The following is a 26,980-nucleotide window of genomic DNA, read 5'->3' on the forward strand; positions in this document are numbered from 1 at the left end:
TTCATTTTCTTAATTTTTGTCACCAGATGAAATTCAATGTTTTGTTTGTTGCTTGCGAGACTGCGGAATGTTTAAAGCATCCATCTTCTTACCAGAAAGAAAACCTCTAAACAGCAACAGTTGAAAATCCGTTATGAAAATGGTGATCTTATTGTTGATCTACTCAGCCAACCCTTTTGGCAAATTTGATCCCATGGTAACAGCACCTCCAAGCCTCAGAATAGGCCCCATCTCTTTTGTCCAAGTCCTTGTAAGCCAAAACCTCAACCTACAAATCCTCCTCCTAGTCCTCGCATTTGAGTGCTTCACTTTTTCTTCTACTCTACATGGAATGAAGATGATTTTCCTCTACTCGAAGTTGGAAACACTCGGGTTCCCCTTTGCATCATGGTTGGAAAATTCCCAATCCTGAAACCAAAGAGATTTTCATGGAGTTGGAACTGGCCATTGGAGATCTCCATACCCAAAAAGTCAATTTCGGACTCGTCAATTTTCATTTTCTTTTTGGAGAGCATGATCCCATATTGACGGACAATGGAATGAAATTTATGTAATAAAGCTGTGTGAAACACAAGGTCAAGGGAAAATAACAGGATATAATCAATGTATATCAAAGCTGAAGAGAATGAGGACATTAATCCTACCAAAGCTGGTCATCCCGACCATTACACAAGCTCTTCAGGAAGTTGCTCAGCTAGTCTGATCCATTAGGTTTCAGAGAGAAAACCTTAATGATCCAATCGAACTTTAGAGGCTTCTATATGGCGAAGTACTTTGTTCTAGGGCATTTTGGTATCGCCAATTGGTAGGGGCTTCAATCGAAGGCGGAGCTAGGAGAGCCGTATAGCATGTTTCTTGGAAAACCTTTTCAAATACATATAACGATATTTTCATTTTGGTGAACGTTTTTTTAGGCAAACACTGACACATCAAATCTTCACATTTAACTTAAAGTTAGGGTGTTCACACACGTTTCCAAGAAGTTTTTCATGTTCTTCCAATCGATTGTGGAATGTTTTTTTTATAATTACATAGTTTATTAAAAGCACCATTTGAGAGTATATATTTTCATTATTTAGGATTGATTATCACAACGACTGAAGAAATGGGAGCAAATGTGATCCATAGAATTAAGGCGGCGTGACTTCAGTGAAAAAGTGAGTCCGGAATACTGTGCGATAAACGAGTGCCTACTAAATTAAAAGTAAAGTTTTATGGAACTGGTATTAGACCAGCGATGTTGTATGAGATAGAATATTGGGCAACTAAGAAACAATATGTAGATAAAATGAGTGTTGCTAAATAGGTAAGAATAGTACCGATAAAAGATAAGTTGGGAGAGAATAGATTGAAATAGTTTGGTCATATATAATGGAGATCAATAGAGGCAGTAGTGAAAAGATGCAATACAATAATAGTAGATGGAAGTGTTAAACGAAATGGAAAACCTAAATTGACGTAAGCTAGTATAGTAGAGATATGAATCTCCTTAATTTGAGTAATCAAATGATCGTTGATAGAGTCAAGTGAAGAAGAACAATTCATATAACTAACCCCACCTGATAAGACTTAAAATTTAATTTGATTTGATTTACAATTTATCAAGAGCAATAGAGAAGTTTGGTACAGTTCACCAAGAGAGAAGTGTTGGACAAGGTCAAGCTTTTGTTTTGCAATTGCCTGGTGGTTCCATTTCCCAAGAGATCAAGAAGAGAAGATTCACATCATCAATACCATTAAGAACATAACACTTCTTTAACATATAATCACAATGGAGTTACTGATATTTTCGCAATGTATTCTCCGAACTTGAGTGGGTATAATGATCAAATTGACCAAGGAATTCATTTTTCAACAACAATCATGTTTGGTTTCAATTTTTTAAATTAAATATTTTATTTTTGATATTTTTTTATTTTTAGTAAATATTTTTAAAATTTCAAGTAAATTTTTTTACTTTTTTAGATATATTTTACTTGAATGTATTTAAAAAGTAAAATATTTGTAAAAAAATATTTTAAAAAATCAATAAATACACAAAATTACGAAAAATGTACTAAATTTTTATATTTTTTTATAATTTTAGTATTTTCACAAATATTATACTTTTTAAATATATTTATATTAGATCTATCTTAAAAAATTAAAAAGAAAAATTGATTAGAATATTAAAAAAATTCAGTAAAAACAAAAATACGCGAAAGATTAAAAAAATTTAATTTTTTAATCCTAAAAATTCAAACCAAAACAAGCTGAATGACTTTACAATATTTAAATATTTAAGCTTCAATTATCACTAACAAATTTTTTTCCTTTATGCTACTGTAGATATGTTCGGATCTTTAACTTCCACTAGGAAAAGGAAAATGTGAAGGAAATGAAAATGAAATTATGTATACACGTTTACTTTTCATTGATAACATATAAATATAAAATTAAATTAAATTTAAAAAAAAAAATCTTTTTTATTTTCCTACTCATTTTCTAATTTAACTAAAAGCGGAAAAAAAATCAACTTCATTTTATTTCATATCATTTTCCTTTCCTCTTCTTTTTTTTCTCTACAAATTCAAAATTCAAACACAAGTAAACAAAAATGCAGCAGCGGTTTTTCGCTCGTAGACTAATCACCTAGGGATCCTACTGTAAATCACAAGGTCATGTGGTACCCCAATGGGAAGTTTTGGTAAGTCTTTTTTGATGATTCAAATCATTTATATTGTAAAATTTATTGAGTAGATCATTAATTCAAAAAATCAAATTGATTGAATATCTGTAACTTTGTGATGAGCACATTTGTATTGTAAAAAAAAATGGTTAAATGATTTTGATAATTTTTTAAAAACAACTAGAATTGGATAATAGGGGTTCCGGATTTTCAATTAAGTTGATTTTTTTTTACAAGAATTATATACTCACCGAACTCTACGAAATGAACGGTTCAAATCATTGAAAAAGACTTAGAAAAATCCCTCACTGAGACACCACAGGACCCTGCTGCGACAATGGTCACAACAGTATCCCGAAGTCCCCCTTTTTCGAGCAAATTGCAATCCAGGACGTTCCCAAATTTGCACAAAGTTGGCTATGCTAGCCCACAACGAACAACATTGTGGTATAGATTCTGTTGGAGCCTGGGCATAAAGTGTGACCAATAGATAATATTTATAGTAAAGCATGTAGAACACTCGGTGCATGTATTCATAAGACCACTAAAACATGTAGCAATCCAAATTCCATACACAAATACACCTAATTTCTTAGAGAAATACACCTAGTTTCTCTTTGCCATAGAAACCTCAAAATGCAGAAACTATCTAGCCTTTCAGGAAGACCACAAGGTTGTGCACCAAACCAACTACTGTGAAAACAAGCTACTCCAAACACGACCATAAATCAATTCGCAAAGTATAATGCTTACATTATCAGCTTAATCCCAAAAAAGATTTTCATGTCAATAACTAAATTGAAACAAAACCAAAACTAGGGTAGTCTCCCTTCAAGCACAAATTTGCAATCACAAATAGTGTCAAGGCGAGTTAATGATTTACCTTGAAACCCCAAATACCATTGTTTGCAGATTTGGTGTCATTCGCTGCAAAATGACATGAAGCCAAAAAAACAAAAACAAAATAACTCAACTCAACTCTTGCTAATCAAGTGATAGATGACTTGCATACTGGGCATGATGTTTTTCTTCTGAGCCATGGATCAATGCACTGCAAGAGTGGGAAAAAAGAAGTTAGATGATTCATGGTTAAAAGGAAATGAAAATAACTAGCAAAGATAAAAGTTGCTTACATCTTTGTGAAATTTATGCAAGCAAGGGAGATGACGTATTGCGTCTCCCAAGGTTGGTGTTTCAAGACAAATTGCACAAGGTTCTTCAAAATCACCCTACAAAACACAACAGATCAGCAAACTCTCTCTCTCTCTCCCACACACACACACACACACCCACACCCCTGTATAGGTATGAATGTATATTACCTGAACTGTTGACTGTGGCAAGCTATTAATTTGATTGACAGATGCACCACCATGCTCATGATTGTTATCATCGAGCGCCAACAATGTTTCATAATCATTTCTGGAAAATGGTAAAAATTAAAAATTAAAAAACGAAGGAATTGGCTATAAATAACTGTTCATACTTTCAAAACCTAAAACAAACAGAAACAAAACATAAACAAGAAGCCTCAATCAGTTCGCAACATTAAGAGAACAAATTGTCCCATATGTTTTTTCCTTCAAAACCCATAAACATTGTTTATAACGGTAATTTCAAAGGGTAAAAAATATAAAAAAAATTTCATGATACATCACAAAAGTTACTTGCAGATTATCTATACAAGCAACACATAATTTCAGTACTTGTGCTTAATGACACTATTCTAGCATCGTAAGTTACCATAGACATGAAGTGTAGGAATTTTCACACTGAATGTAGTGGCCTGGTTACATGACTCCATTGCGTAATTTAACTAGATGCAAGTAGATAGCACAATGAATTAAAAGTAAAATGACCAAGAGAAGAAGGGGGGGGAAAAAAAAAAAGCAAGGTCAGCAGTCAAAGGGGCTCACAAGTGGCAACAAATTCAATAGGTAGCTATCACAAGAAAATTTTGAATTTCACCAACAATTGGTTACCATCACAACTGATATTGGTTACTCCAAGGTAAACATGAAAACAGCAATTTTAAGTATAAAGTTGGAAATTTTTTCTTGCGGCACTAAACTGGGAGTCTTAAGATGCAAAAATCCATTTCTCGAAGGAACAGACTTTGCTCGTCACTAAGGTGGCCACAACCTGTAAGAACTTACAAGTTACAACAAATATGTCAATAGGTGGAAGAAGTTAAATGTCTTCCACCTATTGAATACAGATTTCCAAAATCTACGAATATTTTCTTGGGATAGACATTTACTAGATCCAAGGACACTTATTTCACTCATCTTTCTCTTCAATATATTGAAAGAAATGAGCTAGGTTGTAGAACCTAAACAAACTCCTCTATAAAGAGTCATTGACTGTGTTTGAACAGTAGAAGTGCTTTATTTAGTGCTTTATTTGATGCTGAAGGCCCTAGATAATTGTGGAAAAATATGTAATTTTTGCATACTCATCTGAAATTGATATGAAAATAGTGCAAAAACAAAAGATTGATCCATCAATGCTCCAAGAGCATCAGATTTGGAAGCAGTGTACAGAATGGGAATATCTAAATACACATGCTAAATTTCTCTCTACACCCATACTCTTTTTAAGGTACAAGGGTTTCTTCCTAAAGGATTGCAACACATGTGATGGGTGTAGAGAGCAATTTGGTAAATGTATTTAGAAGTCCCACACAGAATTCTTTGGACCTTTTGAGTTGGACTTACAACACACAAATAAACTTCTATATTAACCAAGGTTTATGTTTTATCTCTGAGAGAGATTCTCATGCCACACAGGGTAGTGTCACTCATAGGCGCACTATCCTGCTTTGGGGATGCAATCACGAGAATAAACTATTATTTGTCTATCATAGCATTAGTAAAAAAACAATAAAAAAACTATGGCAAAATATTTATTAAACATATTAAGAGCTCAGAGAATGTAGGCTTGCAATTATTTTGTTTACTTTTTCAAATTATTTTGGAGTTTTTTATTTTTAAAATTTTTTGTCTTTAGTAAACTTTTTCAGATTTTTCACAAATATCTTATTTTTTAAGTACATTTATTTTTTTTACTAAAATATGAAAAAAATCACTAAAAACAAAATACATATGTAAAAAAATTAATATCTGAAAAACATTATAAAAAAAAAATCTAAAAAAGTTTACTAGACAAAAAAAATAAAAAAGTATATTAATTTTTTAAAATTCTTTTACAAATAATTTTATTTTTACATTATTGAAAAACTTTAACTAAAATATGGGGGAAAAAATTTAATAAAAGACAAAGAAACATGAAACTAGTGGCTTAGTATTAAGATTGATTTCCTTGACCATGGTTAAGTCCCACGTTTCATTAACTAACCCAGTCAAATACATGTGGCATCTTTTTCCAACAAACAAAAATCAATAATGAACAAGGAAATACAAATAGATCACAACATAAAAATAATACTTATATATTGACCTAATGTTGAACTTAATATAAATCAATCAAAATACAAAAAAAAAAAACAACTTACTCATTGAATTCACGGTCAGCTTGAAGGAAGTTACCAGCCATTCCCATATCACTAAAGGCCTCTAGTGCTTCCAATATATGGATTCTCTGCATTACATAAAAAATGTAACAGTATTTACTTGAAACTAACATGAACATGCATACATCTACCACCTTCTTAAGCTTTAATAGCCAAAACGAAACCACAGTAAGAAAGAGACATTTTCATGGTCAGATGACCCACCAGATCTTCAAAATAACATTCAAAAATCAAATTATGGCATCCATTTTCTGCTGTCTAGGACCGCCATACAAATATTACGAGTCAAAACATATTTATTGAATTACAAGTATCCAAGCCCATGCTCCTCAAAGCATTTGACGTAAGGAGCATTGTGGCAGTAGTTTCAACTGCAGACATAAAGTCCATGTGCTTCCCTTTGAGCAAGAGGAAAATAAAAAAATGAATTTATTAGGAATTTGATGAAAGATGGAATGATGAAAAGAGAGCCTTTAGAAAGAAAAGAACAACCAATATGTAAAAAAATAAAATAAAAAATTTTTAACAGCAAGGTCAACAAATAAGAAGTTCTAATCTCTAACAAAATATCAGGGAGACCCACCACTCATCCCAAAAGCCGTGGCTAGTGGAAGAAGGTGATTCAATCCCTTTAGTCAAGGTGGGAGCCACTTCAGCACGGGGTGATGCTCCATACCTAGGATGCTCCTGCATCACACATCCACACTGGAAGAGTTTCGAACCCGAGACCTCTTGCTCTGATACTATTTGATACAGGGAGACCCACCATTGATCCCAAAAGTCACAGCTAGTGGGAGGAGGTGAATCAATCCCTTTATTTCATAGTCCAGCTTCCAGTCAGTCGGGGTGAGACCCACTTCAGTAGTGTGATGCTCCACATCTCACCTTAGCATGGCTCCACACATAGGATGCTCCTGCATCAATATCCTCGAGAAATGTCAACATCCACAATGGCACTAGAAAGCTTACAATCATGTTTGAGAATTGGTCCAAAATTCCATTTGCAATAACAACAGTCTGCTTAGCATTGAGAAAGATTGCAATCCAACTATATTGCAACCCCAACTCTAGTTGGCCCATCTTTAGAAGTTTAAATCCCCATTTCCAACATCCTCTTTTATCCTAATTCCCATCAATCCCTGACCTTTTTCCTTTGAAGAGTCGAATTCCATAGATCTAGATAAAACAAAATATTCAATTCCAAAAAGGCCAAGGAAGCACTAACATTTTTTCAGTTTCAACTGGGAAATAAAATGTGTCATCGTCAAGTACAATCAGTATCCATTTCCTTCAGTTACTTCTATTTGTAGTCATATCCTCAGAAAGCAGTAAGAATGATGTCAATAAGTAAAATATCATGGAAGTTTTTAGTGACCAATGCCCACTATGAAGTAGTCCAACTTACCTAGCCCGCTGCTAAGTTGATCAGAATGTTATTATATGCTCATAAATACTTTTTATTGTTCAAGTAACTCACAAACAAGCCATGATATCACCATCCTTTAGTAACAGACCCAGGCCATATTTGATATCCGGATTAGATTGACCAGGATCATAAGTACAGTCCAATTGAGTGATGGGATTACTACTGTGGTGGTATTAGGTTGAAGATTGCATTTGTTTGTTCACGTTTGTTTCGCTTATTTGGTTGGAACTAAAATCTATGAAATTACGTAAAAGCCCTCAATTACATATGAGGTGGCTTTGTTTTTTTTTTTTTTTTTTGTGAAGTGGAGGCAAAATAGTTTTTCAACCTCTAAATCCAATGGGATAGGAATTGCATGGGAATGCTAATCCCACCCTTCTTGGGGATTCATAGTCTCATGGGACTCTAAGTCCAATCCCATTTTTCACAACCAAACATGACTTGTGTGGGCCCACTAGATTGCTAATCTAACCATGGCCTATGAAGGTAATCAAACATGCCCCCAGAGTATTAAAACTGGAACCTTTGGTGAAGAAATTTTGATACCCCTTGATGACAGCATACTTGTGCAGTTGTGCTTACAACTCCAAACAAAGCATTCCTTTCAGTAAGCTGTAAGAAGATAAATATGGTCTAGCCATAGTGTTTCATTTGTAGGTATCACACACACCAGCGACTAATTGGCTTTTGTTGCCTTACACATTTGAGCATCAAAGCTGCCATGCAAAAAATTGCTTCCATCTAAAACGACATAAACTTCCAGGGTACATTGGTTGGGAACATAGGGGAAGATAGGACCAACAAACTAGAGAAAAAGTTTTACCAGAGACAAAACCTCAAGGATCAGGGGAATATAATAGGTACACAACTCACACCATCAAAGGTTACTTAGATAGTCTTAAAAATAGTAGTACTTGAAAAAATAGAAGGGGCTCAATCGCAAAGAATTCATATGATAATTAGTCCTCGCGGAAAGGAAAATAGCAAGACTGTGAGTACCATTCTAATACATGAGGTAATCCAGAACTGAGTCAGTTTCTGTCCAATTTTTAACAATGCATCCAATTGAATATAATAAGCCTTATGAACCCTAGTCAAAATAGCAGGAAAAGCTTTCAACCATCAAAAATCATAGTGCCCAATTTCATTGATCTTGTTTTCTGAACTTACATGGCCTCAAAATTTGACAAAATCTATTACTTACAGAAAAAAAGCCTAATTTGAAGTTGAAGGTGAATTCTAAGTATGATCTAGCAAAACCAACACATTGTTTCAAAAACAAAAAATAGTAAAATAGATAATAATTGCATGGTAAACAACAATAAGATCAACTAAAATTATCAACCATCTCTTCAATTCATAACCCCACATCATATCAAGGCATCCAGGTAACAAAAGAATGAAACTTAAAAGAGAATAATGTAATACAAATTAGGAACAGAGATACCATGTCCAAATCCATGTTCGGAGGAAAGAGGGAACTTTCCGTATATGATATTCTAGGCAACTGGCTAGGTAAACGGCTCCTCAACCGTGTCAACCTAGCAGAGGCAGGACCTCGAGCATGAGTGCCTCTACGGATTGAAGGGTTCTGAGAGGACTGTGATTGAGAATGTCTATAGAAATTTGAAAATAATGAGCCGCTCTGCATACAATGCAAACAATAATCTTTTAGGATATAACACAAGATATTTACACAGAATTTAATTAAAAATATCCAGGAAAACAAGATGATGACTATTGGAAGATTAACACAATAATAATTACAAAACCAAAATATACAGCTTTAAGGATAGAGAAATTGCTTTCACATCTTACATTAATATTACTAAGCATAGAAACCAGACAGCATGATATTTAAAATATAATTTTTCCTAGCTAGAATATCCATTTGCCAAACCTACAAATAATTGTTCTGAGAGCAGCAAAAAGTGTATTCAAAGCAGTGTCGAAAATTAGAAAGTGGTTGAATCTCAAATTAGGACCAAGGACCACAAATTGTTGAGTTTTTAATCATTATGCACTCTTACTCTATGAAACAAGGACACCTCTCCGAAGGTCATGTACGGTGTCGGACAGCAAGTAGTTTTTAATCATTATGTACTCTTACTCTATGAAGCACGAACACCGCTCTGAAGGTAACGTAATGGTGTCAGACATAGACATGCTCTAGGCACGTGTCAGAGACATTGAAAGGAGTCAGACACACTTGAAACACGTTGGGGACCAATTTTTTCAGATTCCACCTCCCCCCCCCCCCCCCAAACCACCAAAATAGCATACTAAGGTTGATTAATTTGATGAGAATAAATATTTAACATAGAATAAATATATAATATTCAAAAATATGATATAATAATTATAAAAAAAAATTATATGCTTTGCACGTGTCCTCAACATATCTTGTCCAACACTTTTGAAAGCTTATGTATCCGTGTCGTGTCACATGTCCATGTCCGTGCTTCATAGCTCTTCAAGGTTATTTATGTTAGTTCTAGTCAATTTTCTACATGATTTTAATGTTTCATATGCTAAGGTGTTTTGATAACTTGCAACTTTTTAAGCATGGGCTATATGGATCACCCATGGGTCAAAATATGGATCATATTATTAGGGCTTGATATATGTTTTTAGTAGGTTTTAGATGTTGAAGTCATTAGCTTCCAATTTTGAAGTCGTAATTCTTTTAGAATCAAGAGTTTTCGCTCTGCCTATATAGAGGTTATGTAATTCTTCTTATTCAATGAAGATGAGTTTAGAGAGTTTTCAAGAGATTTTGAAACTTCTTGGGGATTTTGTGATGCAACCCTGAATCTTAGGAATGATGCCTAAGGAAATTTATTAGAATAAAAAGTATTTCTCAAACTAAATTTCCTTATTCAATGAAAAATGAATTTACAGAATTTTTAGAGCTTTTTGAAGCTTCTTGGGGATTTTGTGATGCAATCCTTAACCCTAGATGTGATGCAACAGTAGTAATGCCTGCATTTTTTGTACATTTTAATCCCTTGAAAGGATAGAACAAGATCTGTTTCAACACCCTTTTCCAACTGCTAACCTAGTTATACAAGCCGAAGCCACACTTTCTTCAATTTTTGAACCATAAAGCACAAAAATAAACATAACCAGTTAACTTACTGTTCATGGAAGCCCCTGAACAGGCTCAAAATCCCACCTATTCATGTGCAAATCCTTACCCTTTTGTTGCCCCCATAAAACACTAGAAAACCATTATCGGCCCAACAAACCACTTTCACTGCTTTCCAACATTAAATATTTGATGGAGCAAACACAACAATTGTTGTTTGAACTCAGAAACCAGCCAAGAGTCAGTCAAGAAATAATTAAATCAAAATCAAAAGTTGTCTAAGTAATAAATGAGTTAAAGACTCAAGTCTTGCGAAACTGGGAATCACAACGTGCATGATATTTCTTGGGAATCTTGAAAATACGAATTTATTTTCTAGAGTTCTTCTTAAGTCTATTAAGGGTCTCAGGGACTGTTATATAGGGTAAGTCTGGTTTTGAATTTTCATTGTAAAAGGCTGAGGTGGTAGTTTCTTATTGAGCATCTATTGAGTAGTAGCTTGGTTGTAACTTGTATCCTTTGGGCAGCAAGCTTTTCCACCAAGAATCGAAGCCTCTTTTAATTATTCTCTCAAATTTTATACTAGTTAGTTTTTCCTTTGTCCTTGCTATTTAGATCTTTATTTTCTTCTTCCAAGACATCAAATCATTAGCCTTTTGGGCTGCATCACTATTGGGCTCCCTTTCGTAGCAGAGTGTTCTCTACATTTGTATAAATCATGTACCATCCACTAGTTAACTAGCACAATTGACAAAAAGTCGATTACTTATGGCTTACGAATTCCGCATGTAGAAAAAAAGTTGTAACAATGCACCATGTTTACTTTTCATTTTACATTGAAAGCTTTACGGTCTTAATTAGTATGGAACTATTTATGTATTAGAATATTATAATTTTATTTTCTTGAAACTCAGTAGTATCTTCTGAACCCCTAAAGAAGACACTATTGAAGAAAATAAAAATCATCATCTAAGAATTGATGTTGCAACTCTTTGATGGCAACAACTACACGTGTTGAATTAGTAAATAACAGGAGTCTTGGACTATCAATCAGTAAATATGTCTTCAGATAACCACAGTTTCTTATATTAATTCCTCCCCACCCACCAAAATAAAACCCCACACTAACACACTGAAGACCACACAGCATCACAAAATCAAAAACGGGTTGTGGGCTACGATAACATTACATATAAAGATCCCTACTTACAGGATGGAAAACAGGGTGACTTCCACTAGAAAACACATTGTCCTCATGTTGCCATGCCAATGCTATGTCTGTATCAATCTGTTGATAGGTAAATAAATTATTCAGAAAAATACAAGAAAAAATAATTAAAGGGTAATAAAGCATCTAGCCACAAGTTAATAAAAAATATAGAAGTAGAGCAAAGGAACAAACTTCGCCATCTCCAACTCCCGGTGCCTCATTATATAATTGTTCTTGGAGCTCACGAGCCAACATCTCATCTGCTTCAACTTGTCTAGCCCTAGCATCTGAGTCATCATTACTACCACTACCTATATTGTGGGACCCAATGTGTCTCATTTCAGGAGAGAATTCATCAATTTCAGTAACGGGGTCCAAAATGCTCGGACCATGACCATTCTGGTTTCTGGTTGATCTTGAATTTGATGGCTCTCCTGATGAACCAAAAAACACTATTTCTGAGTCAAGAGAGGCAGATGTAGAGCTTCCACCATGATTACTTGAAGAAGAGCCCTGCCTCTGTCTTTTGACCAGAGTGCTTGTGGGAGCACGACACCCACTAACTTGGTCCGACTGCAACATGAGGCTGGACATTCCTTGAGCTGCAGTTGAAGCAGAACCATGCTGGAAAGAGACTGCATTCTGGTCTTCATGATAGTCAGTACCCATTCTGTTACTACTTCCATTCCCATTATATCTTCTCAACACCTGGTTTTCATTTTGTTGATTGACAAAGCATGGATCATCCTTTGTCTTGGAAACATGTTGACCCTCATTGGACGAGGGAACATTTATTTTCTTTGTGCGGTTACGTGTACTTCTCCACCCACTTATTCCTTCAAAACATCTGACTGCATCTCCACTGGAATTACTAGTTCCACTAGCCTCTTCATTGTGAGCTAATGAACTCCTGCAAGTATATATAATAAGATGATGCTTTGAGAGAGAGAGAGAGAATTCATGCACCAAGACCTCTAACAATAACAGTAGGAAGAGGTCTTAGTTTGAAAATTGGAAGTGTCAATTACAAGCCACATAAGGTTTCCATCAAGTTACTGCACCAGATGTCGAACAATGTATTCAAGGTTTCTTTTTTCACCCTTTTCTGGTCCAATTGGAATGAGAAATTATAACATTTATAAAAGCTACGTCAAAATCTAATTTATTGCCTACCATGGGGAAAAGAAACTAAGAAACTATCAAATTAGAAGAGGCACACTGTTTATGAAAATTTGAGAGAAGAACCGCTTCCATTTATTGAACACAAAAACATTAAAACCATGAATAGAATCAGCCAGTCAACAACCATTCAAGGAGCTCTCAATCCCTTATTCAACAACAGGTTCTGATACTCAGAAGTCAGGTTCAATAAGATCACATGATATTGAACAAGAATACAGGAGAATCAAATGACAAATGGAAGCATTTAGCCAGGAAGGACAGAGAACATCAGATTATATTCTTAATATTCTTTGGCGGATTAAATCTGAAAAATAAATCAGCAGGTAGATGTATGGTTGTGGTTGGAAGAGAAACATTTAAAACAATAGAAACACTATACACAGTGATGATTAGCAAGTGGTAGAAGAAGTAGTGAATAGAGAAAAAAAAAACAGAAGCATGAAGCAATGGGTGGCAAGTGATAAGTAAAACAACCAAGCTGGTTTAGCCATCAATAAAGAAACAGAATTTTAGAGAATGGATTCATGTCGGCACCCTTTATACAGAAATTTGAGAATTGAGATTTATGAAAAGAGAATAACTTGAGATTAAAAGGGAATAGGTACATGAAAAGGATATTGAAACTTTTTACATTACAACACTTACTATGGCTCTACAGAAGAGAAGAAAATAGACTTCTTGAACCATAAGTAGAATAACTTTTCATGGTCTTGAAAAGAAATAAAGCTCCCTCTTCATATGTCTGTCTCGTCCATCTCTCCAGATTTGGAGGGGAGCAAACTAGAGAAACTAACTCTCACCAATACTTCTCTATGGTTGCCTTCTTGTCACAAAAACCTACAGTGCATGATTTGACAATTCACAGGGATATTTGAATCATAAAATTGACATCACATGATTTGCTAAAGCTATTGTTCTTTCAAACTTATGACGCTACATTGATCTTTTAAAACCCAATACCTTGACTATATTTCATAAGATAAGTGACTACTGAAAATTTTGATGCAGATTATGAATCCGACATTGATTTAGTTAAAGTGTTAACCCATGTGAGATTTACATTCATTAATGTAACTTTGTTAGGACATTAAATAGTATAACAAAATAATTCTTAATAGCTAATTATTACTTGAATGAAATTTAGATGACCCGAAATTTTAACCCAAACAATTGTTATACTAACGTCAACTATTTTGACAAATATTGTGGGATTAAACCTTTTAAAAGTAATCTTAAAAATTTCTACGCTAACTACTTTAGTAAGTAGACTACAGAATTGAGTAATTTAATCGTATAATTTTGGTTAAAACAAATAGTCAGCTCCCATATAATAGTTAGAAATGTTAGTTGAAGCAAAATTGAACAATGACTTCCTGAATGAAAATTATACCCTTACATAACCTGGTCTTTTAACTATTATTGAACTATCTCAGTTAAGAACTACTAAAATACAATGTATTTAACTTTCAAATTTGTTCAACTCCAGTCCAGTTAGATTATTATTTTTTTGCTTTCTTAAATATTGTAGCACATTCTAAAACCATTTAACATGTAAAATATGTATTTTCACTAATATTTTTAGTTATTACAAAGAATAACAGTGTGCAATTTGCCCTCGATCATGCAATTTTCAGTACTTCCTCAGAGGTAGAGAGAAGAGAGTAGAGAGAATTCAATGTCACTTCACGTTTTATGCCGAATTGTCATAACCAACAATTGCATAAATCTATATTAAATCCATGTGATGAAGGAAGCACAAAAAATTGGAAAATCCCATACTTTTTAAAAGGATCAGAGAATCCTGCACATTGTAAAATTTTAAATTCCATATACCCAACATTTGTGTGGAAGAACACTACTAATGTTGAAAAATCACGAGAACTGTACAATCATACCTTACAAGCTTAGGAAGTGAATACTACCTAACAGAAATAAGACAGTTATCTAGTGAAACGGTCCAAACTCAAGATTCAGACAAATCAAACATAAATTGAATGAAAACAAATTATTGGAGAAGAGGGAGGTGTTCATGAAATTGAGAGAGAGAAAGTATTCAACTGAGATCTCTAATATCCTACATAATTCTTCAGTAACTATATGTACCAATCAAGATTAGTTACAAATTCTTATTCCTTAACAAAAAAAATAATAAAGGTAAACTGCAATTTAACTTGAACAGATCTCCACTGTAAAATGAAGTACCTGGAAGACAAATCTACGGTTTTTGCATCAACTTTTTTTGATGAAGAAGGATGATGTATAACCCCTTGTCCTGTATGAGAATTATCATCTTCAGCAATCAAATCTCTAATCAGACCCGATGAGCAACCCAATACTGGAGTTCCCTTATCATTTTGTACATCCATGGAACCATTACTGTGATTTTCACCAAACTGTTTGGCTTTTGCTATATTATGTGGAGAGATACATCCATTTCGCACTAATCTTTTTTGTCCACTGACTCTAGTTAAGGGAATAGAGAAAAAAGATGGAGACATACTCTTTCCAGCTTTAGCTTGAGAAACACCAAAGATTCCTTTTCCACGGCCAATACCTGAAGCTCCTTTACAAGGGTCATCTATTTTTTCTTTTCCTTTACAGCCATTGTGCGCTGTCATTGAAGAATTTGCTATGCCAGGTAAAAAAGGGAAGCCATTGGTTGATACTGGTCCTTTTCTAATTTCTTTAGCTTGATGATCTTTCAATGCTCCATTTGGGAAAGCATTTTGGGATACTCGGGCAGGACCACTCTGCTCTGTCAAATCTACAACAGCATTTTCAATACAGGCATGTGAATCAGAAGTACACAGAGCTTTCCCATTCTCTTTATGTTGAGAATGCAAAAAATATTTGTTCTCATGATTGGAAGTCTTGTCTGCCGCCGGTGTCCTAAACCAATGAGCATTCTTGGAAGAAGATGAATTCCCCAAGGAAATTGTGAAATCACCATCGCACTCAGATTTGTTGGAAATACTAAGATTTTTTCCCGAGTGAAAAGGAAGCCTTCTGCTGTGCCCATTATCAATGACAAGTTTACTCCTGTCCCTTGGCCGATTTCTAGTTGCTTCATCAAAAAAATCAGTGTTTCCTGAATGAGTAGGCACTGATGAATCACTTTCTTTTTCAACACAATCTCTGCCATTAATATTCTGTGATCTACCAGGAGTATCAGGAACATCGAATACCTGATCAATGTCCATGTAATCCGTGTTCTGTACAAAATTCCAGACAGTCTCAATCAAAAATAAGCAACAACTATGACTAATAATCAACTTCATGTTCATTACAAAAGTTATTTAGTCATTATATAAATATCATACCAAAAGTAAACATAATAGATGATAGCACTAAAAACACAAAACACAAAGAATAGATATACACTTGTCAATTGTCAGTAGTCTATAAATAGATACACAAAGTGAAATCAATTAAATGATTTTTTTTATTAGTAGAGGAAATGGTATTAAAAAATGCCAGAGAGGGGGCACAACCTATGTACAAAAAGGTACCCGTATCAATCAATTAAATGAATATGTATCAGGTAGCAAGAGCATTATCATATGGAGAGCAATTCATGGGAATGGTTTGCTACAATCATCTGCAGAAGCAAGAAGACAGCTCATGCATACCAATTTCATACAGTCCTTGATAAAGTTATAATCCATGTAAATACATTTATTAAAGCTTTTAAAACAAATGTATCTTGGTACCCATACTACGAGAAAGAAAGAAAGAAAGAAAGAAAGAAAGAAAGGGGCAAAAAAACTCGACAACAGGAGTAGATCCAGAGGCCAAAAGCATTTTAAGTCCCCCACGTTTTAAGAATAACACTTCATATAGGTTGAAATGGAAAAGATTCCAGTATGATCGTTATCGACTTCAAAAAGGCATATAAGGAGAAGTTGAGGATACGCACAAATGATATTCAAGTGAGAAAAAATAGCACTTATAGTTATAATATGCACAACAAAAAATGATGAAATGAAACAGTGACAAGGAAGATGTACGCCCAATTACAACGTCTTCAGAGCTAAGTTGAGGAAGACATTTTCTACACAGCATATGCATGAATTGATCACCACCTAAAGGTGTATCTTGTTTTGCTATGCAAAAAAGATGATGCAAGAGATACCTCAAATCAATGACACTACATTTGAACCAATGACGCACAATGAGCAAAGATTAGGGAAAATATGGTCCGTCGGGTTAAACTGAGTTGTAAAACATACTATCCCTCAAAGTCTCAGAGCACAAGAGAAAGTGGAAGCAGAGTGAGAAACCCATCCAAAGCAAGAGAGAAAGAGAGAAAACAGTTTGCTGTTAAGGTGTTCAAAATTCAAAAGCTCTAGGGTATATATGAAGCTTCATTGCTTACACACACATGAGAAATTTCACACTTCAAAATAAAATTCTTGGGCTCACTTGCCATGGTTATGAAGTTTTTTTCAAAATTGCACTGCTTTCTGGTCTTTCTCAGTTGTTTATGGATACAAAATTTTCAAGATCCATAAAAACTGCTTTCAAATGTTTATTGAGAATGAACTATTCTTAAAACACAATATTCAAAACTCCCACCAAATTTGCTTTAACACCACTTCATTTTTTACAATTTTCAAAGAAAAAAAATCAAAATGCACAGTAGATATTTCTTCCTTCTATAGATTAATAAAAACAATCTCATCAAATGCCAAAGCACATCCCAATCTAATTTTTTTTATTATTATTATTTAAAAATAAATAAGGGAAACAACCTAAACCACACAATTCGATTAGGGCAGAAATTAGATTAAAAAAAACCAAAATTCCAAAGAACATAAAATCAAGTAAGCAAAAACAAAACAAAAAAACCATCCAATTCAAGATTTTGAGAATCAAAGCAAACCCTTATATGAATAATTAGATTAGAAAGCAAACAGAGATTGAACCTTCAATGGGTTTTGCTGATCCTTCAAATCCATGACAGGGAGAGAAAGAAATCAAGAAGAATCTAGGTTTGATGTGTGTCAAGAACCAGAGGGCATACAACTATGGCCTCCTCTCTCTCCTCACTCTCTCTCTCTGTCTCTCTAAGTTATCACAGCGCTGCTGTGCTGCCATTGTGATGATGAAGATGATTTTTAGTGGCAGTTAAATGCACGCGCGTATAGAGAGCGTGAAGTGTATTTTGGGGAACACAAGTCACGCTCTGATTTGTCTCAAAATGTTTATGGTGAATCCCCGTAGCATAGAAACAGTTTCGCCTTGTTTGGTTTGTTTTTTAGAAATAAATTTTGAAAAAAAATTTCTAAAATTTTGTTTAGTTTAGCAATTTTGGAAAAAAAAAATTCAAAAATCACTTGCTATGTCATACATATCAATCAATTACTTTTTATTTCTCCTCTTTCTTACTTAATCACTTTTTTTCTCATATACATATACCCAATTACAACAAAATATCAAATCATGTCAAACTTTCATATTCCAAAACTATTTTCAAAATATACAACCAAACAAATTAAAAAAATTCCTAAACTATTTCCCAAATTTTGTTTTAAAAATTTATTTCTCAAAACCAAACCAAACACACCTTTAGTTGTATTTTCTTTTCTTCTTTTTTTTCCATAAATTACAAATACACTCCTTGAGATTTACTTAAATTTGAAATTACTCATTGTGGTTTTAAAAATTATATTATGCCCCCTAAGGTTTCTAATTTCTTAATAAATAAGTCATTTTATTAATAAATCATCAAGTTAATTGACGGTTTTTAATAATGTTAAAATTTTATTTCAATTAATAATTTAAAAAAATTTATTATTGTATAGGTGAACAGTTAAAAAATTCACATTTTCAAGTAATTCTGTTAAATAAAAAAGTTTGACTGAGAAGTATTTGTAATTTTCCAAACCACGGGGAGCAATTCATATTTTAAGCAAACCTCAGGAGGTGTATTTGCAATTTATCCCTTTTTTTTAACAAAAATATGCTTGGTTTATTTTTATTTTTTTTTATTTAAAGTGAGTTTTTTTATTTTTTAATCAAGGGTAAATTACAAACATACCCCTGGATATTTACTTAAATTACAAATTATCCAAGTGATTCTGGAAATTAGATTATGTCCCTAAGGTTTCTAATTGCATAATAAATAGGTCCTTTTATTAATAAATTATCAAGTTAATTAACAATTTTTAATAATGTTAAACTTTTATTTCAATTAATAATTCAGATAATTTTATTATTGTATAGGTAAACAGTTAGAAATTTTCACTTTTTTAATTTATTCTATTACATAAAAAATCTTGACATTGAGGTATTTATAATTTTTTAAACTACAAAGGGCAATTCGTATTTTAAATAAATCTCAAGGATTATATTTATAATTTACCCTTCAATCAATTATTCTTTTAAAAAGTAAAATATTTATAAAAAAAAAACCCCTAAATCCCCAAAAAGCAAAGAAGGGTATGTAAAAAAAACTTTTAGATTTCTTCACAAATATACTATTTAATTTCTTCTCTTTTGAGGACCGAACATTTTAGTTAAAAAGTTAAAAAATTAATATAAATTGTTATATCACTCTCTTTATAATTTTACATATCTTTTGATAAAAAATCAAAAAGTAACTAAAATAATTAATTTCCAAAGGAGGTTGCCTTTATTAAAAAAATTTATTTACACTAAAAGGAGGAAAAGAGAGAGAGGGGTGGGGAGAGAGAGGGAGAGTAATATTTATTAGGATAAATTACAAAAAAAATAATTTTTAATTTTTTCAATTTAAATTCTAATTTTTTTAATTTATTTTTAATATAAATCATTTTTTATTTTTATTAAGTGAAATTGACTAAAAAATTATTGTTGAGTCATTAAATTTAACAAAAACATATATATTTTAGTTTAGTAACTAAAATATTGTTTTTCTGTCAATTTTGTTTGATGATAATAGGCGAATAATTAAAATTAAAAACAAATTAAAATATTAAAGTTTAAGGTGAAAATTTTTAAAATTTAATATTTATTTTATTATAATAGTCAAATCCTGGAGGTTTTTTTTATTTCTTAATATTCCCTATTTATTATTATATATAGGTCTAATACGACCCGTTTGGATAGATAGAGTTTTGGACTGGGCTTCTATAAACCCATCAAGTTAGACCCCACGAGTCTGACCGGGCCTGGCCTGACCAATGGGCCTTGGGTTTATCAAAGAGGCTTGAATAATACAATATAATTATTTAATTATAATGAAAAAAGTGATGTAATAAGATTTGAAAATTTATTTTTGATCATTAAATGGTGTCGGAAAGATAATTCAGAGGGGCTCTAACCATCATAAGGGTGTGTAGAATAATCTCCTAACAAATTCGGTCTAGATTTTTGATTTGTCCCTCTAAATGGAGAATTTTAGAACGTGTATACGTATAACAAAAAAGTTAATTTTTTTGTAATGAAAATTACAAGTATTTATAGTGTGTATTGTTATTTTAATTTTTAATAGTTAAAAGTTATTATAACTGGTCATATTATTATTTTTTTATTTTTTATGTAAAAATTAAGAAACAAAAATAGTAAAAATTAAAAAACCAATTAAAATAGTTACTCTTTTCGTTCCAAAATAATAGTCATTTTTGAGAAATCTAACTTTTTATGATAGTACAATTATTACACTTTAAAAAAATTAATTTTTCAAAATTATCATTTGATAGTATATTTTTGGACAAATTACATATACCTCCCTCGAGGTTTGGCTAAATTGCAGATACCCCCTGAGGTTTCAGAAATTATATCCCGCCCCCTGAGGTTTGTATTTTCATAACAATTTGCCCCCTGAGATTTATATTTCATAACAAATTACTCCCTAATTTGTTATGCAAATATAGTATTCAAAGAGAAATTTGTAATTTCTCAAACTTCAGGGGGTATTTGTAATTTAGCAAAACTTCAAGGGGTATATGTAATTTGCCCTATATTTTTTTAAGAAATATCAATTGTTATAATTGTACTTTTTATGTTAATGAATTTAAATGGTAAAATAGAAAATTTATATTATTTTTGTCCTTAATTTTTAAAAAATGACTAATATTTTAAAATAATAAAAAATAAAATAAAGTAATAATATTTTGAAATAGAGTGAGTGATTTTTAAATGAGACCTAAATTTATTTATAGTGTATATACATCCTAAAGTTACCGACCGCACAGTGAAAATATTTTATAATGAGAAAAATAATGAAATTTTGATATTTATGTTATGAAATTTAGGCGCAATATTAATTATGTGCTTCCAAATACACCTGTCATTTTTTACTTCACACCTACTTGTGTGCTTTGCAAATCATATTTTATTTTACGGTCCAAATTGTCTCCACATGAAGAGTAGCCCGTCCCGTTCGGTTAGTGGGTTCACTTTTAAATTTTATTTTGATAATTTAAATTATTTAAATTTTAAAATTCGTTCAGTGTATTATTTATATAAAAAATTAAATTGATCGAATAATAGCAATCATATATTTTGATAAATTTTGTATAAAAAAAATAAATGGTAAAAAAATAAACGATTCAAAAGACCCTCAAAGAGAAAAACATTACTAATGTTGACATATTCAGTAATTTTTTTAGGATAAAATAACAAAATAAGGAATTTGTAATAAAAAAATATCAAATTTCAAAGGCGGTTTTTGTCATTTCAGAAATTTCATGGAATGTCTTTACCATTTCATTAAACCTCATGAGAGGACAGTGTAATTAAAAACTAAATTTGAACAGAGGTTTATGTCATTTCAACAATCTCATTAAATCTCAGTGAATTTTTGAAATTAAACCTCAAATGAGGTTTAAGTCATTTAAAAAATCTCAAAGGAGAATTCTACAATTTCATTAAATCTTAGAGCATCTCCAATAATATATCATATTTTTTTTCTTAAAATATAATTAAAAAATTAATTCCTTATTTTAGGGAGTCATTTTTTCAACTACTTATCCCAACAACACTCCATATTCTTTCTCAATTCTATTAAAATATTCTTTTCATTTATTTTTAAATTTGAATGGTGAAAATCATTTTTGCAATAATAAAATAATTTTTATATAGAATTGACACAACATCCGCATGCCCAACCCAGGTAGTCGACCAGGGGCGGACAACAAAGTAGCAAAAAAACTTTGGGTGGTCGACCAAGTGGTCAATCAGGTGGATGACCGAGTGGCCGACTAGTTGGTGGAAGTTTTGCACAGTTTTGTAGAAAACAGAGAAGGATATTTCACGCCTTCCAATCTTTGGTCTGCACCTTTAATAAAATAAAATAAAATATTTATATATATGAGGGAGCTATAATAACTCCTTACAAATAAGGAGTAACTGTAGCAATCCCAAATTTAAGAAACTTTGGCCTCGTTTGGGAAGTGGCTATTTTAGTAGGTTATTTTAGTTTTTGGCTATTTTAGTAGGCTAAAATTTTTGTGTTTAAGAAGATGATTGGATTTTTTTGTGGTTGGATGTGATGTTTGTGAGAGAAAAAGTGAAATGATTATGGGTTTGATGTGATATTTTGTCTTATTAGTTATTTTAGCCTATTTTGTCTTTTTGTGATTTTTAGCCTAAACTAAGCTATTTTTTTTTTCTTCCCAAACACCCCCTTTATAGGAGATGTGTTGGAGAGGGTTTTATCACAATCAACTTATAAATTTAGAAAAAGTAGAGGATAAAAGTTCTGTTTGGGATGCTCTTAGGGAGGTAAGTATAACTTACCCATAAAAAAAAAAAAGCCAATGTACTAGAATCTTTCATGTAAATACGACAAATGTACTAGAATCTTTAAATAAGGAATACATATTTTTTTGTTGGTGTACCGTAGTATTCGACCATTCTCAAGTTGAAATGTATATGTTAACTATTGAAAAATAAAGCTGCCTGGGTCAAAAGTCTTGGACGACATAACTACTTCTTTGGCAAAATAAGTTTCAAGGACTATGATCAAGACGTCGTATACAAACTGTAGCGATCCCGGTTTTGACCCGTCTCTGTGTGGTGTTCCGGGCTCAGGTTGGTATGGTTTTGAGCAGTGTTACGTATATTAGTTTCCCTGTATTCCCCTTATTTTGGTTATCGGGTTGTAGCGGTGTGTTTAGAATAGGTAATGTCTCCAAACCTTTAGATGCGAATCCAACCCGAATTGTGCCTTGCAGAGTTGTATCAGAAGTTGATTCTTTCATGTTTTGCCACTTCGCTGAGTAGGTCGAGGATCGAACAGCCCGATCAGCTCACAGGGGTCTAGGGGGCAACGCCCCTTGGCGGGTCTGAGACAGCACCCAGGCGAGGACGAGAGGCAACGCCCCCGAAACAAAAATGCAAAATGCATTCGAAGTTGTTTGTCCACTCGAGCGAAGAATGTTTAGTTCCAGAAGTTTGACCTGTTTGTAAAAGTACTAGGAAAGTGTATTCAACGCTCGAGCGGAGCTTTCCGCGCTCGAACGGGAGGCTGTGTCTGACACTCGAGCGGGGTTTTCCACACTCGAGCGGACCATGTTATATCAGTTCGTGAATCTGATATTTCATATCACTTTTTCAGATCTAGAGCTTCTCTCTATAAAAGTCATCTTCTCTCTTTGATTTCTCCAAATCTATTAGGATTTAGACCTAAGTTCTTTATCAAAGTTGGTTATCATCTCGAGGGCTTCGTTGTATGTGGTGGAGATCGAGTTTAGGCATCGTTGATTTTGGGGTTTCATCTCAATCCTTCTTCAATACTTGAGGTAGGGATTTTCTTAGAGTTATATATATATATACATATTTGCAAGATCTAGATGATTTTTGAAATTATCCTTCGATAGCTTTGAAAATTGATTGTTGATTCAAGAAGTTGAGTGATTTTGAAAGTGGGTTTGTCTCTTATTCTTTTAAAATGATCTTATGGGTTTTGATCTTCGTTGATTGAAGAAAAGATGATTTTGAAAAGTTTTCTTTTAAAAGATTTGAGTTATATAATTTTGGTGAGAAAACCTAGAAATTTGGGATTTTTAAAAGAGATTGAAAATCCATGAATGATATTGTTATATTTAGTTTGTGGGTCAAAATAAACGAATGTTTGAAAATTTTCTTATTTATATTTGTATAAATGATGAATTTCATAGAATATGAGAATTGTTGTTCATTTTGGAAATTATTGTTCAAAACGTTGAAATAGTCTTGAAATGACTAATTGTTGATGATACTTGAGAAGATGGAATTGTGTTATTCCTTGGATGATGAATCGGAATAAAAGTATGTATATTCATCTTGTGGAATTGGCATATCAATTCATTTGATTATATTAAACTTTAAAAGTTGATTTGAAAACTTGCATTGAGAAAAGAATGTTGAGAAACAAGTTCATAGAATGGTTTTGGGGTAAATACGTTGGTAAGTGTTGATAGGTGGTGTAGATGATATTGAATAAGTTGGCCTGAGAGTCCGGGGTAAAAGACCGAAAACCCGCACGGATAGGTGTCGAGCCTTCCAGTTAATACCTGTAAAAATGACAATTTGGTAGTACTTGTATAGTCTGCTTGCAGACACCGACCTAGGGATTACCAGAGTTGTATTTACTGCCCTTGAAATAAATTGTTAAGTTTTGAACAATTGAAATTGCATGACATCATTGAGCATGATGGTTTTCAAAAGATGAAAATGTGATTTACTTTCAAAAAGGGGCATAACATGACATGTGTATTTCATCTCTTGAGACTTGTATAAAATGTATATACTTTGTTAAGGATTTCCTACTGGGCTTTATCCTCACCCTACGGGATTTTTGTGCAGGAAAATATGTGGTGATCCCGCCTAACTAAAGGCGAGGAAATATGTGCTGAGAGTACAAGGCTCTCATTTTGCTGTAACTCTGTTTGTAAGCCAAGGGTTGTATTTGTGTGGGTTTGAATAACCATTTTGTGTAACCAGGCCAAAGCAACCCTTGGGGGTACCTATTTGTTTATATTATTTTGATTTGAAGTGCATGTATTATCGCCTGAAGACTATTTGTATCATGTAATGCAAGTGTGAGAATTTATTTTCAGTTTTACTTTAAAGAACCATGGTTATCGTATTATCATTTTAGTATAAAAATTGGGGCGTTACACAAACGTCATAGACAACATCAAATACTCGACAGTCTCTATACCAAACTAATGAAGAATTTAGTAGGTTGCCAGAGCAACTTCCATGTATTTGTTAAATTCGAATAAGATCTCATCATTAGAGGAAGAATTCCTTGTATTATATTAACTAATGGGGACAGTAGTTGGTTAGATGTAATGTCCCAAAAAATGAGAGAATGGTTTGATATAAATGTAACCACTGTTATGATTAATGAAAAATTTTATTAATTTTATTTGTATAACCACTCTAACTTTTTATTTACTTACTACATTTCTCCTATTGTCAACTATTACATCTTTGGAGTCATTACAATTTTCTACACTTATTATTACATTTTGTAAAACATCAAAAAAATTTGCGATGTCCATAACAACTAATCCTCTTCGATCAACTTCCTCTTTTCTGACACCAACCTCCGAAATCGACAGATCAGGATCAACATCACTAGTATTGTAACAACCCCGACCTGTGATTAGCCTTTAATCCATTATTAAATATGCCTAAGAAGAATTAAGATGGAATTTTGAATTTATTTGCATGTGTGTATGGCATTGTTTGTGTTTCTATTTGTCCATCGTAGAAATATTTGTTTGTAGTTCTATTCTATTCTGTGCATTGAAAGCCTTATCGGCATCCGATCGTGAAATTGACTTGAATTATGTGTTAGTTAGAATTTTTAGAATTTTATGGTAGATTCAATTGAAAGTTGATTCAAAACGATTTAATTAGAATAATTTATGTTTAATTGAGTAATTTGATCAACCATATAATTAAACCATTAATTTAGCCTATATAAGGCATTAGTGGACCCTCATTCACATTTTACACTCTCATATCTTCGTCCTTGGTAGCAAAAAATGAGAGTACGAGAGGGAGTAGGAAGATTTGACTCTGAGCTTGAGAATTGGAGAGACTTGAAAGCGAATTGAAAGAATTGACTTGTGAGCTCAAACATCAACACATCTAAGCTAAAATTGGGCCCCTAAGGTAAGAAATCAAGCATTTAGTTGTGTAATTGGAATACTGACCACATGTATTCAAAAGAACTAAGTGAATTGAAGCAAGAATTAAGTTGATTGATGTAGAAAGAAGAAGATGCATGCATGCGTGTGCATCACATGACAAATAGAGCATGTTGTCTAAGAATTTATCCTATGCATGTTCATATTTTAGCTATGGTTTAAGAATTCAACATGTTTTTGAGCTAAACACCTCATTTGATTATGTTTTGGACACTTGAAGCTCAAACCATTTCATGCATGTAGTATTCATGTTATATTCTTAAAATCTCTAGGTGGATTTTGAACAATTGACATAATTTTGGGCCTTGATTTCATGAAATGATCTTGAATTTTCATGTTTTCCAAGTTTAGATGTGTTTTCTCAACTTTCTGGCCCTCAAGACCATAATTTATAGCTTTGGGGTGAGTTTGAAGCTTGGGAGTGCAATTTGAAAATTCCAGATTCTACCTCTCCACTTTAGTGACTGATCCTATGCTCGAGTGACCACTTTTGTTTTTGCACTTCTGCTTGAGCGACTAAAAGTTGGCTCGAGCATGAAATGCAAACCCCCAGAAGTTCATATGTTTTGCAAACCCCTCAAGCGACAAGGGTTATGCTTGAGCGAGGACCCTAGTCTCACGCTCGAGCGACGGTCGAGCGAGCGTCGAGCAGAGAATTCACAACCAGTGCTTTTTCAGAGTTTATAGACCGCTCGAGCGAAGGAAGTTGCGCTCGAGCGGCCTCTCATATTTTGACCCTCCGCT

General features: G+C 32.9%; 1 protein-coding gene across 2 annotated transcripts; it reads right to left on the reverse strand.

Annotated features, from left to right (window-relative positions):
- Window positions 1-3,400: 3,400 nt before the first annotated feature.
- On the reverse strand, window positions 3,401-18,365 carry LOC114282076 (uncharacterized). Of its 2 annotated transcripts, none has more exons than XM_028224709.2 (9): window positions 18,032-18,365; window positions 15,309-16,318; window positions 12,117-12,834; window positions 11,925-12,002; window positions 9,074-9,271; window positions 6,183-6,268; window positions 3,991-4,090; window positions 3,802-3,897; window positions 3,401-3,719 (listed from the first exon to the last, which is right to left on the reverse strand). In XM_028224709.2, exons 1-9 carry the CDS (start codon window positions 18,062-18,064, stop codon window positions 3,657-3,659), a joined length of 2,382 nt encoding a protein of 793 aa, XP_028080510.2. In that variant the 5' UTR covers window positions 18,065-18,365; the 3' UTR covers window positions 3,401-3,656. The 2 variants fall into 2 exon arrangements, with proteins under 2 accessions (XP_028080510.2, XP_082733942.1); XM_082877816.1 differs by lacking the exon at window positions 18,032-18,365 and adding an exon at window positions 16,598-16,699.
- Window positions 18,366-26,980: the final 8,615 nt, after the last annotated feature.

This window comes from Camellia sinensis, chromosome 7 (genome assembly GCF_055761805.1).
Source record: "Camellia sinensis isolate YWXY chromosome 7, ASM5576180v1, whole genome shotgun sequence".
Lineage (NCBI taxonomy): Eukaryota > Viridiplantae > Streptophyta > Magnoliopsida > Ericales > Theaceae > Camellia > Camellia sinensis.